General features: G+C 37.4%; 1 protein-coding gene across 3 annotated transcripts; it reads right to left on the reverse strand.

The window, feature by feature from the left end:
• Positions 1–654: 654 nt before the first annotated feature.
• On the reverse strand, positions 655–9,929 carry LOC143041095 (uncharacterized). Of its 3 annotated transcripts, none has more exons than XM_076212796.1 (2): positions 9,610–9,929; positions 655–3,851 (listed from the first exon to the last, which is right to left on the reverse strand). In XM_076212796.1, the coding sequence occupies exon 2, from the start codon at positions 3,501–3,503 to the stop codon at positions 2,304–2,306; it is 1,200 nt and encodes a 399-aa protein (XP_076068911.1). In that variant the 5' UTR covers positions 3,504–3,851; positions 9,610–9,929; the 3' UTR covers positions 655–2,303. The 3 variants fall into 3 exon arrangements, 2 of the variants coding, with proteins under 2 accessions (XP_076068911.1, XP_076068912.1); XM_076212797.1 differs by lacking the exon at positions 9,610–9,929 and adding an exon at positions 5,355–6,078; XR_012967791.1 differs by lacking the exon at positions 655–3,851 and adding an exon at positions 6,964–7,897.
• Between the last annotated feature and the right edge of the window lie 4,326 nt (positions 9,930–14,255).

Raw genomic sequence — 14,255 nt, forward strand, 5'->3', positions numbered from 1 at the left:
TTGTTTGTGGACAATCTCTCAGTATCTTTATGGCTACCAGAATGTCTGCTGTAGAAAGGAAACTACAACTAGTAATCAATAATATAAAAAACTGGACAGAAAAGCAAAATTTTAAAATATCCTCTAGTAAGACTAGTCATTCACAGTGCAGAGGGATTTCTCACAAGCTTCTCTATTTCTGCATGAGGGGACAGGGAGTGGGGAGCCAAGAAAAGAGGGAGGGAGGGAGGGAGGGGTGGTGAATAGGAGTGGAGTATATGGGGATGAAATGGAAGTGGATTTATGCCTTTAACTTTGGCTACCTCCCTTGTAAGGGGGAAGAGCCCTAGGTATATGTAAGACTAGGCATTCACTTTTGTCATATTAGAGGTGTGTATTCAGAGCCAGACCTTTACCTATATGGCTATACAATACCTTGTGTAGAAGAAGCCCGAAGAGATTTCTCCCAGTCTTCGCTTTTTCTGCATGAGAGATAGGGTCACCAATTGAGTGAAGCAGCCTTGCTGTGGATATACTGTCTTGCTACGTTGCTTCTGACCCAGGGCAGAGGGTGGGATATAGAAATGGCCCATCACCCATGAGCTGGGATGAGAGGGGAGGAAAAAGCTGTTGGTATGTAAGTAAAAGAAGCATACATTTTAGGTTTAATATTTAATAGAAAACTTACATGGATCTCCCTGCAATCATATCAACACCAAATGTCTTGAGGCTTTACACATTCTGAAAGTATTGTCAAATACACATTGAGGAGCAGATAGATATTCTGACTTGAAGACACATAAATCACTGTTAATTTCAAAGTTGCTCTATGGTTGTGAAATATATTCCTCTGCATCTTCTAATAATCTAAATATTCTGGACCCAGTTTATCACTCTGGCATTCACCTTGCTACAGGCGCTTTTCAACCTTCGCCAATATCCTGTTTGTCGATTGATACTGGAGAGATGCCTCTCCACCTATATCACCAGACACCATTTCTCCCATACAGGTTCAGAATACATAAACTTCCAAATAAAAAATCATCAAATAATTTTTATGAATGTCCCTCAAGATTTTCCCATCTCTTTAGCTTCAGAATTAAGAAGCTATTGTAATCCATGAATATTTTAAGAAATCCAGTATGTACTTTAACTAATTCAGGTACTACCCCAGCATGGAAACTTCTGGTTATAAAATTTTCTAGATACTTGTGAAGTTTCAAGAGACAAATCTGATGAAATACAAAGCTTGTTTTTAGAACACTCAATCCAGCATATGAAATCAACATTTTTTACTGATGGGTCTAAATTTCATGCTGGCATTGGACATGGAGTTTTTAGTGATAATCTCAATTGTTGATGAGCATTTCCCAATTTATCTTCAAATTATACTGCTGAGCTATACAGTATTCTCACTGCCCTAGAACATAATTCTACTCACCAGAATTCTAGCAATACTGTATTCTGTGATTCAAAAAGTGTCTTACAGTCGCTAGAAATCTATAATGATGACCACTCACTAGTACAAAAGAATTTGCAGTGGGTGTTTATACATCAGTAAAGAAGAATTACAATTTTATATTGTTGGGTTCCTTTACTTGTGAAAATCTATGGAAATGAAAGGACAAGCCAGTTAACCAAATCAGCAGCAGCAATTTTGATGCTTAGACCATGCTCCCTAACATACTGGGACTTTTTTTTCTTAGCATCTTCAGATCTATCAAGAATGTATGGCAACAACAATGGAATGCGGTGGGACACAGCAAAATGAGATAGCTCTCAACATTTGGGGGTAAAATAATGTGACTACAAAATGTAAGATATTAATATTTTGTCTCCTCATTGGTCATGAGACTAACCCATGGATTCCTATTAAACGATGGAAATAAGCAGTACTGTGGTGATTGATTGGTCACACTGATGATTAGACATTTGTTGGTTGAGTGCACACCCTAAGGGAACCGAGACCAGCATTTATCACAGTGCACAGATGGTGATAAGAGATACAGTTTGGCTAGATTTTTGGGCACAGATATAGACTGTGATAGAGTTTTTAACTATATTACAGAAGAACTTTTGAGGAAAATCTACATTATAAAGGATTATAATAACTTTAATTAACATATATCAAAGAAGTTGGATATCTAGTTGAAAAAAGAAAAAATGTTCATCTATTTATTATTCTAAGACAAAAAAAAAATATCTTTACAAAACAGCTGTTATCATCTTCTCTTTAATATTATTCATTTCCCTCTATATATAAAATGTATTATATTCAAGGTCCATGATCTGAGTAGTCATAACGCCAGATAATATTCAACCAATCAATCTCCAGTGTGGGTCATCATGTGACGCTTCAGGGAACCTTTCTGTGAAAAAGCAGAATTGCACAGGTCACACTGGAAAGGCTTCTCTCCTGTGTGGGTCATTATGTGACGTTTGAGGCCAAGCTTCAGTGAGAAAGCTTTATTACACACATCACATTGGAAAGGCTTCTCTCCAGTGTGAGTCATCATGTGACGTTTGAGGAAAAACCTTTGTGAAAAAGCAGAATCACACATCTCACACTTGAAAGGCTTCTCTCCTGAGTGGTTCATCATGTGCCACTTGAGTTTACCCTTAGTTGAGAAAGTTGCATTGCACAGATCACAATGGAAAAGCTTCTCTCCTCTGTGGGTCATCAGATGATCTTTGAGGTTACTCTTTCTTGAAAAAGGAGAATTGCACAGGTCACACTTGAAAGGCTTCTCTCCTGTGTGGGTCATCATGTGCTGCTTGAGATTACACTTTTGTATGAAAGCTTTATTGCACAGGTCACACTGGAAAGGCTTCTCTCCTGTGTGGGTCATCATATGATATCTGAGACTCTCTTTAATTGAGAAAGTTGCATCGCACAGGTCACATTCGAAGGGCTTCTCTCCAGTATGTGTCTTCATGTGATTTTTTAGGTTACTTTTTTGTGTAAAAGCAGAATTGCACAAGTCACACTGGAAAGGCTTCTCTCCTGTGTGAGTCATCATGTGACCCTTAAGGTGACCTCTAATTGAGAAAGCTACATCACACAGGTTACACTGGAAAGGCTTCTCTCCTGTGTGGGTCATCATGTGATGTTTAAGGCTAATCTTTTGTATGAAAGCTTTATTGCACAGGTCACACTGAAAAGGCTTCTCTCCAGTGTGGGTCATCTTGTGATATTTGAGGAAACTTTTTTGTGAAAAAGCAGAATCACACAAGTCACACTGGAAAGGCTTCTTTCCTGTATGGATCACCATGTGATGTTTGAGGTGATTTTTTTGCGAAAAAGCAGAATCGCACAGGTCACACTGGAAAGGCTTCTCTCCAGTGTGGGTCCTCACATGATATCTAAGGGTACTCTTTTGTGAAAAAGCAGAATCACAAAGGTCACACTGGAAAGGCTTCTCTCCTGTGTGGGTCATTATGTGATATCTGAGGCGACTCTTTCGTGAAAAAGTAGAATTGCACAGTTCGCACTGAAAAGGCTTCTCTCCTGTGTGGGTCATCATGTGATATCTGAGACTCTTTCATGAAAAAACAGAATTGCACAGGTCACACTGGAAAGGCTTCTCTCCTGTGTGGGGTATCTTAGGCAACTCATTCATGAAAAACCAGAATTGCACAGGTCAAACTGGAAAGACTTCTCTTAGCGTGGGTTGTCATGTGATATTTGAGATAAGCCTTTTGTGACAAAGCTTTATTGTCCAGGCTTTTATCTTGAGTGGATTATTTTGTAATATCTAAGATGACTCATGAGATAGCTGTGCTACATATGTCACACCAAATCCTCTTCATTGTATGACAAATATATTGAATCTACAGATAGCTTTTCAAAAGAAATATTGATAGTTACCCTCCTGAAAAAATTAATCATAAGATTAACATCTCTTTGAGGTCATGTAATAATAGAATTATGTTTCATACACAAACCAATTCATATTCAAGTCCCTTTGAACCTAAACAGACCCTTTCTATATGACATTTTATACAGAATTGGTGAAAAAACTAACATATATGGCGCTGACATATTGCATATTACTTTTTCATAGGAAATGTGTTGAAAATCATCCAATAGCTACATACTTATGCCACCACAACCAGAATGACCTATTCTAGGAAGGTTTATCCAATTCATCTCACTCATCCGACTCAAATAAGTGATGCAAGTAACATTATTTAAGATATACTGGTAAGTGGTATACCTTTGTTATTATGCAATTTATAAGCAAACTTAATAAATTAAAGTTTTCTAAGAAACTGTAGAGGTACTACATATTTTGTTATAGATTGGATAGATTAAAATGAGTGCATGGAGGGTTTAGGGAGAAATGTCAGTGGTATTGGGAGATCTCAATGCTAGAGTAGATGAACTAATAGATGGAGTAATTGATAAGTGTGTAGTGCCAGGAAAAATTTGTATTGGAGATCTGATGGTGGATATATGTTTAGAGTTGATGATACCTAACACAGTGTTTAGGAAGACAGTCAAGCATAAGTTCACATGGGAGAGGGTAATAGATAGGGCTTTAATGGATTATATAGTGGTATCCAGGAGAAGAGTATGAAAAGTTTTGGATGCGCATGTTCTTATGGGAGAGAGTGGGGGAATATCAAATAAATTTTTGGTGAAAGGTAAGTTAAGAGTGAAGGATACATGGAGAAAGAAGAAAAGGACAGAAGAGGTTACTAGAGTAAACTGCTTAAATGAGAGGGAAAAGTAATAAAAGAAGCTGAGAGAAGAGTGGGAGGAGGTGAAGGATAGAGTAGAGGTAGAAGTGAAGGAGGAATGGGGTTGTTTCAGGGAGGGAGTAATAAGGTGTGCAAAGATGGTGTATGGAGCAAGGAAGGTGAGAAGGAATAGAGGGAAGGGTAGTGAGTGGTGGGATGATGAAGCAAAGAAGGTTGTAGATGAGAAAACACAAGCATTCACAGATTGGTTGCAAAATAGAATGAAACATATGAGAGGTACAAAGAAAATAGAGAAGTAAGACATAAGATAAAGGAGGCAAATAGGAGAGGTGTGAAATATGGGAAGAGTATGAAAGAAAAATTCTAAACCAATAAAAAGAAGTTTTGGAAGGAAATTAAAAGAGAAAGGGAAGGTGAATCAAGTATAGAGGAAAAGGTAAAAGGTGCAGATGGAGAGATGATAACAAAAGAAGCAGCAGTAACAGGAAGATGGGCAGAGTATTTTAGGGAATTACTAAATATTGAGGAGGACAGGGAGGGAATAGTGGTTGCAATGGATGGGGATGAAATGGATGGGAGTGCAATTGTGCCTTTTGACTTTGGCTACCTCACTTGTAAGGGGAAAAAAGCCCTTGGGATATGTATGCATATTTAGTAAAAACTCCTTCAACCTTGCAGGTGGTCCAGAACAGTTTATACACCACAGAAGACAATCATCCTACGGCTAAGAATAACAAGCATTTCCATCTCTGCATGACTGGTTGACCCCAGATGGTGGTAGTGATGATCCTTGACACACGTTCCCACTGGGTCACTTGGGTCATCTGAGAATGCAGAAAGGTCATCCATACTCACCAAGAAAGATTGGGTCACAGATTCATTCATCAGCAGAAATCTGGTGGATAGGTGGATAGTTAGTAGCAGATTACCCACCCACCCTATTGCACAGGTCACTCTTTACCACCCTGAGTTCAGACCCTCATTCATAAACCTGTCCAGCCATTCAACTAGATAATGTCATCTTATCAATGTCCTTCAGTATCTAGATGTTTACAAATCATACAAGGGAGATAGCTTTAGCTTTGATGAAAAATTCTTTATGAACTTTAAATAATTGGTTATTGTCCCTAAAAAAGGTATTATTTTTCTATAGAACTTGGACATAGCCATTCTAGAATTGCTTTCATTCTCTTTGCAAAAGGTTTAACTCCAGATATGTGGTAACCTAGATACTAATAGATTTAATATTCAAAACAGTTTTACCTTTATCTATTTGGACATTATGTTCTGCCAAAAGTTCTAAAGCTCTTCTCAATCTTGTATCATGTTCTACTTGAGTAGTACCACAAATGATAATATCTAAATATGCAGCAACACCATTCAATTTGCAAAAATTTGCACCTCTAAAAAATACCAGGAGATGAAGATAAGCCAAATGGTATGAATTTCTATATAAATAATCCTTCATGAGTATTAATTACTAAGTAATTTTGGCTTTGTTCTTCTACAGGTACTTGTAGATATGCATTCTGCAAATCTATTTTTGAGAACAAGTTTCCTTTACCTAATACAGATAATAATTCTTCAAACCTTATTAATGGATATTTATCACAATGAAGATTTTTATTCACAACTTTATCTATATACCAAGAGCTTTTTCCCCCTCATATTGGAGGTAGCTAAGTCAGAGGTACGTACCTATTCCCACCCATTTCACTCCCATCCACCATCATTTCCACCCTTCCCATCTCAGCTCCTCCATCTGCCAACTGCCCTGGGTCAAACACAATGCAGCAAGACACAGTACTGTACATCCACAGCAAGGCTACTTCACTTAATCAGCGACCCCCTCTCCATCCCCTCATGCAGAAAAAGAGATGGGAAGAAATCCCTTTGGGCTATGTCAAAATATAATTCACACATAACCTGGAGAAGAGCCATTGTGATGAGAAGTGACATAAAAGTGGAAGAAGCAAATCTGAGTGAAGGCAAAGCTAATGCAATACACCTGAAAACTAGAACTAAAGGGCAGAAAAAAAAGACTTCACGGTGGCATATGTACCACCCCTACCACAAGACTCGGAATGAAGCCAAATATCGAGAAACATTACAAGACAACTTGAACCTTAAGAAAACTATTGAACAACGTAGCAAATTAGTCCTTATGGAGATTGTAACTGCAGGGAGGTCAACTGGGAGGAATGGGAAATGGTAAAGCAGATTCCTGGGGAAATACCCTGTTAACCTCTTGAGTATGATGATGCCTATGTATGTGTCATGAGCCACAATTATATTTATTTTGTAGCTGTAGCTATGTGACCCCAGTATTCTGTGAACAGGCTTTATTATGTTTTTTATGATGTTATATTTATTCAGGGTGAAACAAAATAAGTATAACAGCAGTAACTTTATATTTTGTAATGTAGATATGGTGGTGCATCACCATACATCAGGAAACTTGATGTGCATGTGAATATTTGACTCATATTGAAGAGATTAAGTATACCAATGAAGACTATGACTCAGTGGGTACTGGAAGTGACTCAGGTAAGAGATGACATTCCTAAAATATCTGCTACTAACCAAAGAGCCAGACATCATCAGCTCCTTAAACTACCTTTACTCCATAGGACAAACTATGTAATTATTTAATTTCAGCTGGAGGATGAAACAGAGCCAAAGAATGAATTACACATGCAATGAAGACTCAATTTTAGGAAAGCAGATTACTTAGGGTTAAAAAATTCTTTGAAGAAGCAAACTGGGAGGAATTTATGAACACCACACAAATAAGGAGGAAATAGGACATCTTTCTTGACATTTACAATCTGGGAGTGAACAAACATGTGGAAAGAAGAAGCAGGAGCAGGACGAGTTTAACAAAATGTGTGAGATTGCAAAACAAGGCCAGGGAAGTGGCTTAGGGAAAATGGAGGTGAGGAGAAGCAGTAAAACAAAAGAAGCTTAAACAAGCTAGAAATGACCATACAGGAATTTGCAGGGGGGCAGAAAGCAATTTTGAAAGAGATGAAGTAAATAAATGTAAAGATGGAATGACACTGTTTTACAGGTTTATAAATGTAAAGACACAGGGAAGGAATCAACTAATCAATAATGGGTGGTGAGGTCAATGAAGAGGCCTCAGCTCAGGCAGAAATAATGAATGAGCTTCCAATCAGTCTTCATAAATCGTGGGTGACCTCAGTTCTTTTGTCTATAAATGAAAGATAAAAAAAGTTTAGGCGATGAAATTTGTCATGCAGGGTTCAATTGAGTTGCTAATCATGCCAACCAGTTTCCATAAAATTATTTGGTCTCCTTCATGGTTAGACTCAACTTTTCAGTCACCCTTTGTACTTACATAAGGTACACAAAGTATTAGTAAAGTTTAAAGTAAACAATTAAAAAAAAAAAAATTATGCAAAAAGTAATGGTCAGATGAGTGAGGGCTGTATAGCCAATGTAAACATTAATTTACACCTCAGAGACCCCTAAAACTTACGCTCCATTGACCCCAGCTTAAGAACCCCTGGGTTAGACCCCTGAGAAGTCTTATTTTAATTAACCAATCCACATTAACCCGTTTTTGTCTATTAGGGTCTTGTTCTTATTATTATACCTTACTATTAAATCTTTTTGTCTATTTGACCCAGATATCCCATTCTCTAATGTATATATGTACCTGTCACTGTTTTCTTTGTCAATATATTTTCCTTTGAGTATTCCTTCTGGAATTTTCTGATCTTTGTTACTCTACCTCTAGTACAGTAAACTGTCAAGCTACAGACTGTATAACTCAGTCTAAGGTTGACTACTAGAGGTGAGCTGACCCAGAGGCTCCCTGTCTCATAACAATGTAAATGACATGGCGGAATGTACAACAAGCTATTCCAATATGTTTGCAGATGATGCAAAAATCATGAAAATAGGGGAAGATGAGGACTGTAGACTAGTGCAAAAAGATCAAGAAACTAATTTTGCATGGTGCCAAGAATGGGAAATGAAGTTCAAAACCAAAAAATGTAAAGTCTGGAAAAGGGAAACAACTACAAAAGATCTTCCTTAAACTATTCCTGGGTAAGAGAACTCATTACAAAAGCAAAAAATATAAAAGAAAGTTTTCCCTCACAAGAATATTTATCAGTGCACAGGGAATTCAGAGATTAGGCAGTGAACTTAGTAATAAAATTCCAAAATTATACAAGCATGGATATTTAACATGAAAATGACATTGTCCAATAGCTCTAAACCTAATATAACCTAATCTAATCATTCCATTAAAAATATACAATTGCATATGCAAAAAAGAAAATTAAATATGTTTCCATAATACTGAAATAGAATTGTGAGCTTCTTAAATTCTTGACTTTAGTTCTGAGGAAGACACCACACATGTTGGTAAATAGTAAGATGATTGCCAGTCTTTTTTTTTTTCAATCAAAACAGATGTTATTATCAATTTCCAGTACTTATATACAAGGTTCAAAATACTCAGAATGAGATTCTATTCCAGTATCACACAAACATGCTTTTTTTCACTTCCTTTTTTGCATTTGAAATATCTATAGTTTCTATGGAATGGTTAGGTTAAGTTAGGGGCTTGAGCAACAAGTTTCATGTGCTTATCCGTGTTTGCATGATTCTGGAATTTTACCCAGAATGATATGAGTTACCCGATGATACAAGTAACTGGAGCTGCAAGAATGGCAAAAATATTAGAAAAAAACACCCGTTTACCCCAATTTACTACCATTTGATTGGCCTCATCGGTTTTTTTTTTTCAGTTATCCCTAGTATATTAAGATATGATTACACTCTTAGTGTTTATTCTTTACATTTGTAATTTTGTTGAGTAATTCATTGTGTTAAATTACTTGTAAAATTACCGTACATTGAAAAATAAACTCAACGAAACTAAATACTCACGAATTCAAGTACAAGGCACACGCGTTTGCGGCAAAACCACGAAAAATAGAATCGAATTTCTAGACCTGAAATGTCTAATCTCTATTCGGGCTATGACGTCATATGTAAACAAACGGTGGAAAAGGTCGGAATAGGTTTTCTTTTCCTTTTGTTTTCTATTTCTACTTAATTAAAGGTACTGGTTGGAACAACAGTACCTCTAACCCGAAAGAATTTCTCCTCGTCTTCTTTTTTTTCTGCATGAAGGGATGAAGAGGGGGGGAGGGGGTTGCCCATTTAATGAAGTGGCCTTGCTGTGGATGTGCTGTCTTGCGGCACTGCTTCTGACCCAAGGCATTGGACAAGATATAGGGATGACCCGTCATCCAGGTGTCAAGATAAGAGGGAGGGAAGTGGGTAGAGGAGAGTGGAGTATGCAGGGGACGGAATGGGCAGGAGTGGTTTCTATGCCTTTTATTTTATTTATTTATTTTTTCTACCTCCCTTTTAAGGGGGAAAAGCCTTTGGTATATGTATGTACTGTTAGAGATAATGAAGATAAGTGGGAAAATTACCAAGTTCAGCATAATTACATTAAATTTAACATAATTTTCCATAAAATTATGCATTTGGCATAAATGGTTGCAAAGTAGGACGATAGAAGCATGAGGTACAAAGAAAAAAGAAAATCAAAACATAAGGTGAAGCAAAAATGCGAACAGATATTGGGGGAGTATGACAGAAAATTCGAAGTTATTAGAAATATGTTTTGAAATGAATTTAGCTCATCCTCCGTGAAACGGGTCGTACAACAAGTTTCAGGTTCAAGAAAAAAAAATCATTATGAAATTCAGTGTAATGAATTCGAATTTGATGACAAAAAATTATATCACGTCACATGTTCCCAATGTGCAACAGAACCGCTTTTATGCTGTAAAGGGATCCATCTATGAATAGCCTCCACTTATTTGGTTCATAGGTCAGCTCAAGGGTATTAAATAGGCCTCTGATATCATTACAATAAATCAAGCTGTTTTCTAAAGTGAAGAACTGCTGTAGATCTGCAGAACTGCTCCTAAATACTGTAATTCGAGCATCTTCATCCAACAGGTTCCATTGTTGCAGACGTGAGGCCAGGAGTTTACTCTGTTGCTTAGTAAGTGTTAGATTACGAACTAGATCATCGAGTTACGGTTGGGTAATGTGGTGTGGTTTCTTGTCAGATTCAAGCTGTGTAACATACGTTGTATCATGAGATTCTGAACCGTCTGAGTTGCTCGCGTCATCGCTTGGTAGTTCAGTCGAGGGCGGCTGTGGTACAGGAATATCACTTAAATGTCGAACTGGGCGAATAGCAGACTGAAGATCTGGGTACATAGTAGATTTCTTGCCTTTTCTGTTGCGACCTATAGGGAAATAAAATCAAATCAGACTAAAAACGGGTATTATTGGTTATGATCACGTGTAAAAATAGTGGAAGTACAACATATGTATTTCGATCTTTTTTATTGATACATCTCTTGAAAATTTATTAGAAAAAAGTAGAGAATACACAATGGATACCCACCTTTAATATCCGTTAAGCAGAAGTAGCAATCTGTTGAATGGTTGAATAGAATCGCCAATGACGACGATGTCAATCAAATAATTCCAACAGTTGTCCCCGGACTCGAACCGAGGGCTTGCATGATACAAGTCCGACGCTCTACCGACTGAGCTACTGAGGCCTCAGTAGCCTAGATAATAGAGTGTCTGTTTTGTATCATGCAAGCCCTCGGTTCGAGTCCGGGAACGACTGTCGGAATTATCTGTTGAATGGTCCTTTGGCTCCCTCCAGACCATTGGTACGCCAAACATGAGGCCAGGCTCTTTGTTTTTCACCCAGGCAGAAAAGGAACTTGTACACCTGACACAACATATATGTGAGGTGCCCAGCATTTGTCCTGATCACCCACTTTACATCCAAAGTACAGCTCCTAAAGGTGACTCCGACCATGCCGCTTCTCCTACCTCTTGACCTCCCTGATGATTAAAGTGGTTGCTGCTTCTACACTTTAATCATCAGGGAGGTCAAGAGGACGATTGAGAACGGAGGGAGAAGCGGCATGGTCGGAGTCACCTAAGAAGTATTGAGAATAGATGAGGGTATGAAGGCAGATGGAGGGAGAGGAACATGGCAAGGATGAAGTACATAAGCTTTTTATTTTGTGAGATTGTATATACTTTGAGAATGCCCTGGTAAGGACGAAACATCAGTGAATAAATCTCCAACTGTTCTCTGTGTTTAACTCACCACTCTTCCACTCATATATATATATATATATATATATATATATATATATATATATATATATATATATATGTATGTATATATATATTGGAAGGAGGCCATTCTGAATACAGGCTTTTTTGAAGTCTACAGCAGTAGTATCCTTGTTCAACCTGTAAGAAGTACTCTCGATATTTCTAATGAGAGAGCGGAGGTTGGAGGTCAGGGTATTGATATATATATATATATATATATATATATATATATATATATATATATATATATATATATATATAATATATATATATATATACATACATATATATATATATATATATATATATATATATATATATATATATATATATATATAAGCTACAAGGCAGTTCTGTTACTATGGTTAACTCCCATTTTTTTTTTTTTTTTTTTTTTTTTTTTATAAATATTGTCCCATACTTTATCATATCTGCAAATTTGAAAACATGTGGCAATGTCAAAATCAAGATAATAATTAGATTTACAATATGCCCTGGATATGCTGACATGATCGAAAGCTCAAGCTACGAGGCAGTTCATAACGTCTCGAAGATCGTATCGAGCGAGTTGTCGGTAGTGTATCATATTTTGATTATTTCGGTATTGATACGACCAAATGTTTTAAAATTACAGATGTGATCAAGTATGACACTAATGATTCATTTATGCCAAATATTAACTAGGTAAAAACAACGAATATCATAAGAGTTGTCGGTATATAGAACCCGTCTTATGCAAGAGGCGCTAATTTCCTTCCTATTCATCATCAACTGTATGGTTTCGGTGAGTGATGAGGGCATTGAGTGAATGATGGACTGGCTCTGTGCTTCTGCGTTGTTTGGAGGTTTTATGTTGTGCGCCGTTACCTCTGTCTACTGTGGTTACATTTTTTGCTGATCCACACAATATTGGACATATAATCTTGCGACACTTTTTGACTCAGGGCAATGGACAAGGTGCAGGGATGACCCGTCATCCAGGAGGTGCTAAGATAAGAGGGAGGGTGGAAGGGTGTGGAGTGTATTCGGGGATGGAATGGGTGGGAATGATTTTATGCCTTTTCCTTTTTGGCTACCTCCCTTGTAAAGGGGAAAAAACCTTGGTATATGTATGTATAATCGATTTTGACCATTGTCTACTGATTGAAGTCAAACGACACCCCAATGCCACCCTTATAAACACATGGCAAAACCCCAATATATTCAGTGGACAAAACGTCATTGGAATGTGAAAATCATAACTGTGTGGTAGGAAACCACTGTGATATTATGTGAGGGAAACCAACATAGAAATCAGATAAATGAACTAATGAGGCAAGATACGTCAAGTAATTGTGTATCCAACTGAAGTAGAAAACAGTTTAAGATATCAAGTCACGTACATGAATTAAAAAAAAATTCATATTAAGTTTGAAGTAGAAAATATTTGAAAGCTGTTTAAGGAGTGAAGTCTCGTTCACAGATTTGATGGTTGGTGAAGTCTCATTCAGTTATAAGCATGGGAAAGAAATAACTGAATGTTCACTGATGGAGTGTGGAAATTCACATTACTGTACATAAAGAAGTCACAATAAAATAGAATTGCATACATACATACATATATACATACTTACATAAATACATACATATAGCAAGGGCTTCCCCCCCCCCTTACAAGGTAGGTAGCCAAAGTCAAATGGCATAATTCCACTCCCAGTCATTTCATCCTCACCCACATTACTCCTATTCACCACCCCTCTTTCTCTCTTTTCTTGGCTCTTCCTGGATGACGGGTCATCCCTGCATTTCGCCCATTGCCTTGGGTCATAAACTGTGGTAATTATTATTGGGAATATTAATGCTTACCTTGGTTCGGGAACTTTCCCTCGGTGTTATTTTCTTTCGATTCAGGAGCCAACCCTGAAACTTCAAAACACGTCTATCGTAACTTTAAATAAGGTACGATTAAACTGCCCTCCCTTTTATTTGTTAAATCTATGAAGTAATTTTGGTTTGATAAATCGGGAAACTTTGAGGAATTACTTAAAGTTAAAGTTAACCCGTGGCTTCGAGTTATTTTCGAACACGTAAGAGTCCCGCTGAAGACGGCCACTATCATCGGGTCAACCAAACAGATCACCCAGAGTTCTGGTTCCTGACAGACCACTCTTAAAACCTGTCGGCAAAGGGACTTTTTTGCGTCTGAGAATGCTACCAAGTAAGTTCTCAGACTTCCTAATGAATTGTTAAACCGTAATTACCATAAAACAATGCAGCAGGACACAGCACATCCACAGCAAGGCTGCTTCACTTAATCAGCAACCCCCTCCCCCTCTTCATCCCTTCATACAGAAAAATAGAAGATGGGGAGAAATCCTTTCAGG

Source organism: Oratosquilla oratoria, chromosome 30 (genome assembly GCF_046742065.1).
Source record: "Oratosquilla oratoria isolate Oo_2021 chromosome 30, ASM4674206v1, whole genome shotgun sequence".
NCBI lineage: Eukaryota > Metazoa > Arthropoda > Malacostraca > Stomatopoda > Squillidae > Oratosquilla > Oratosquilla oratoria.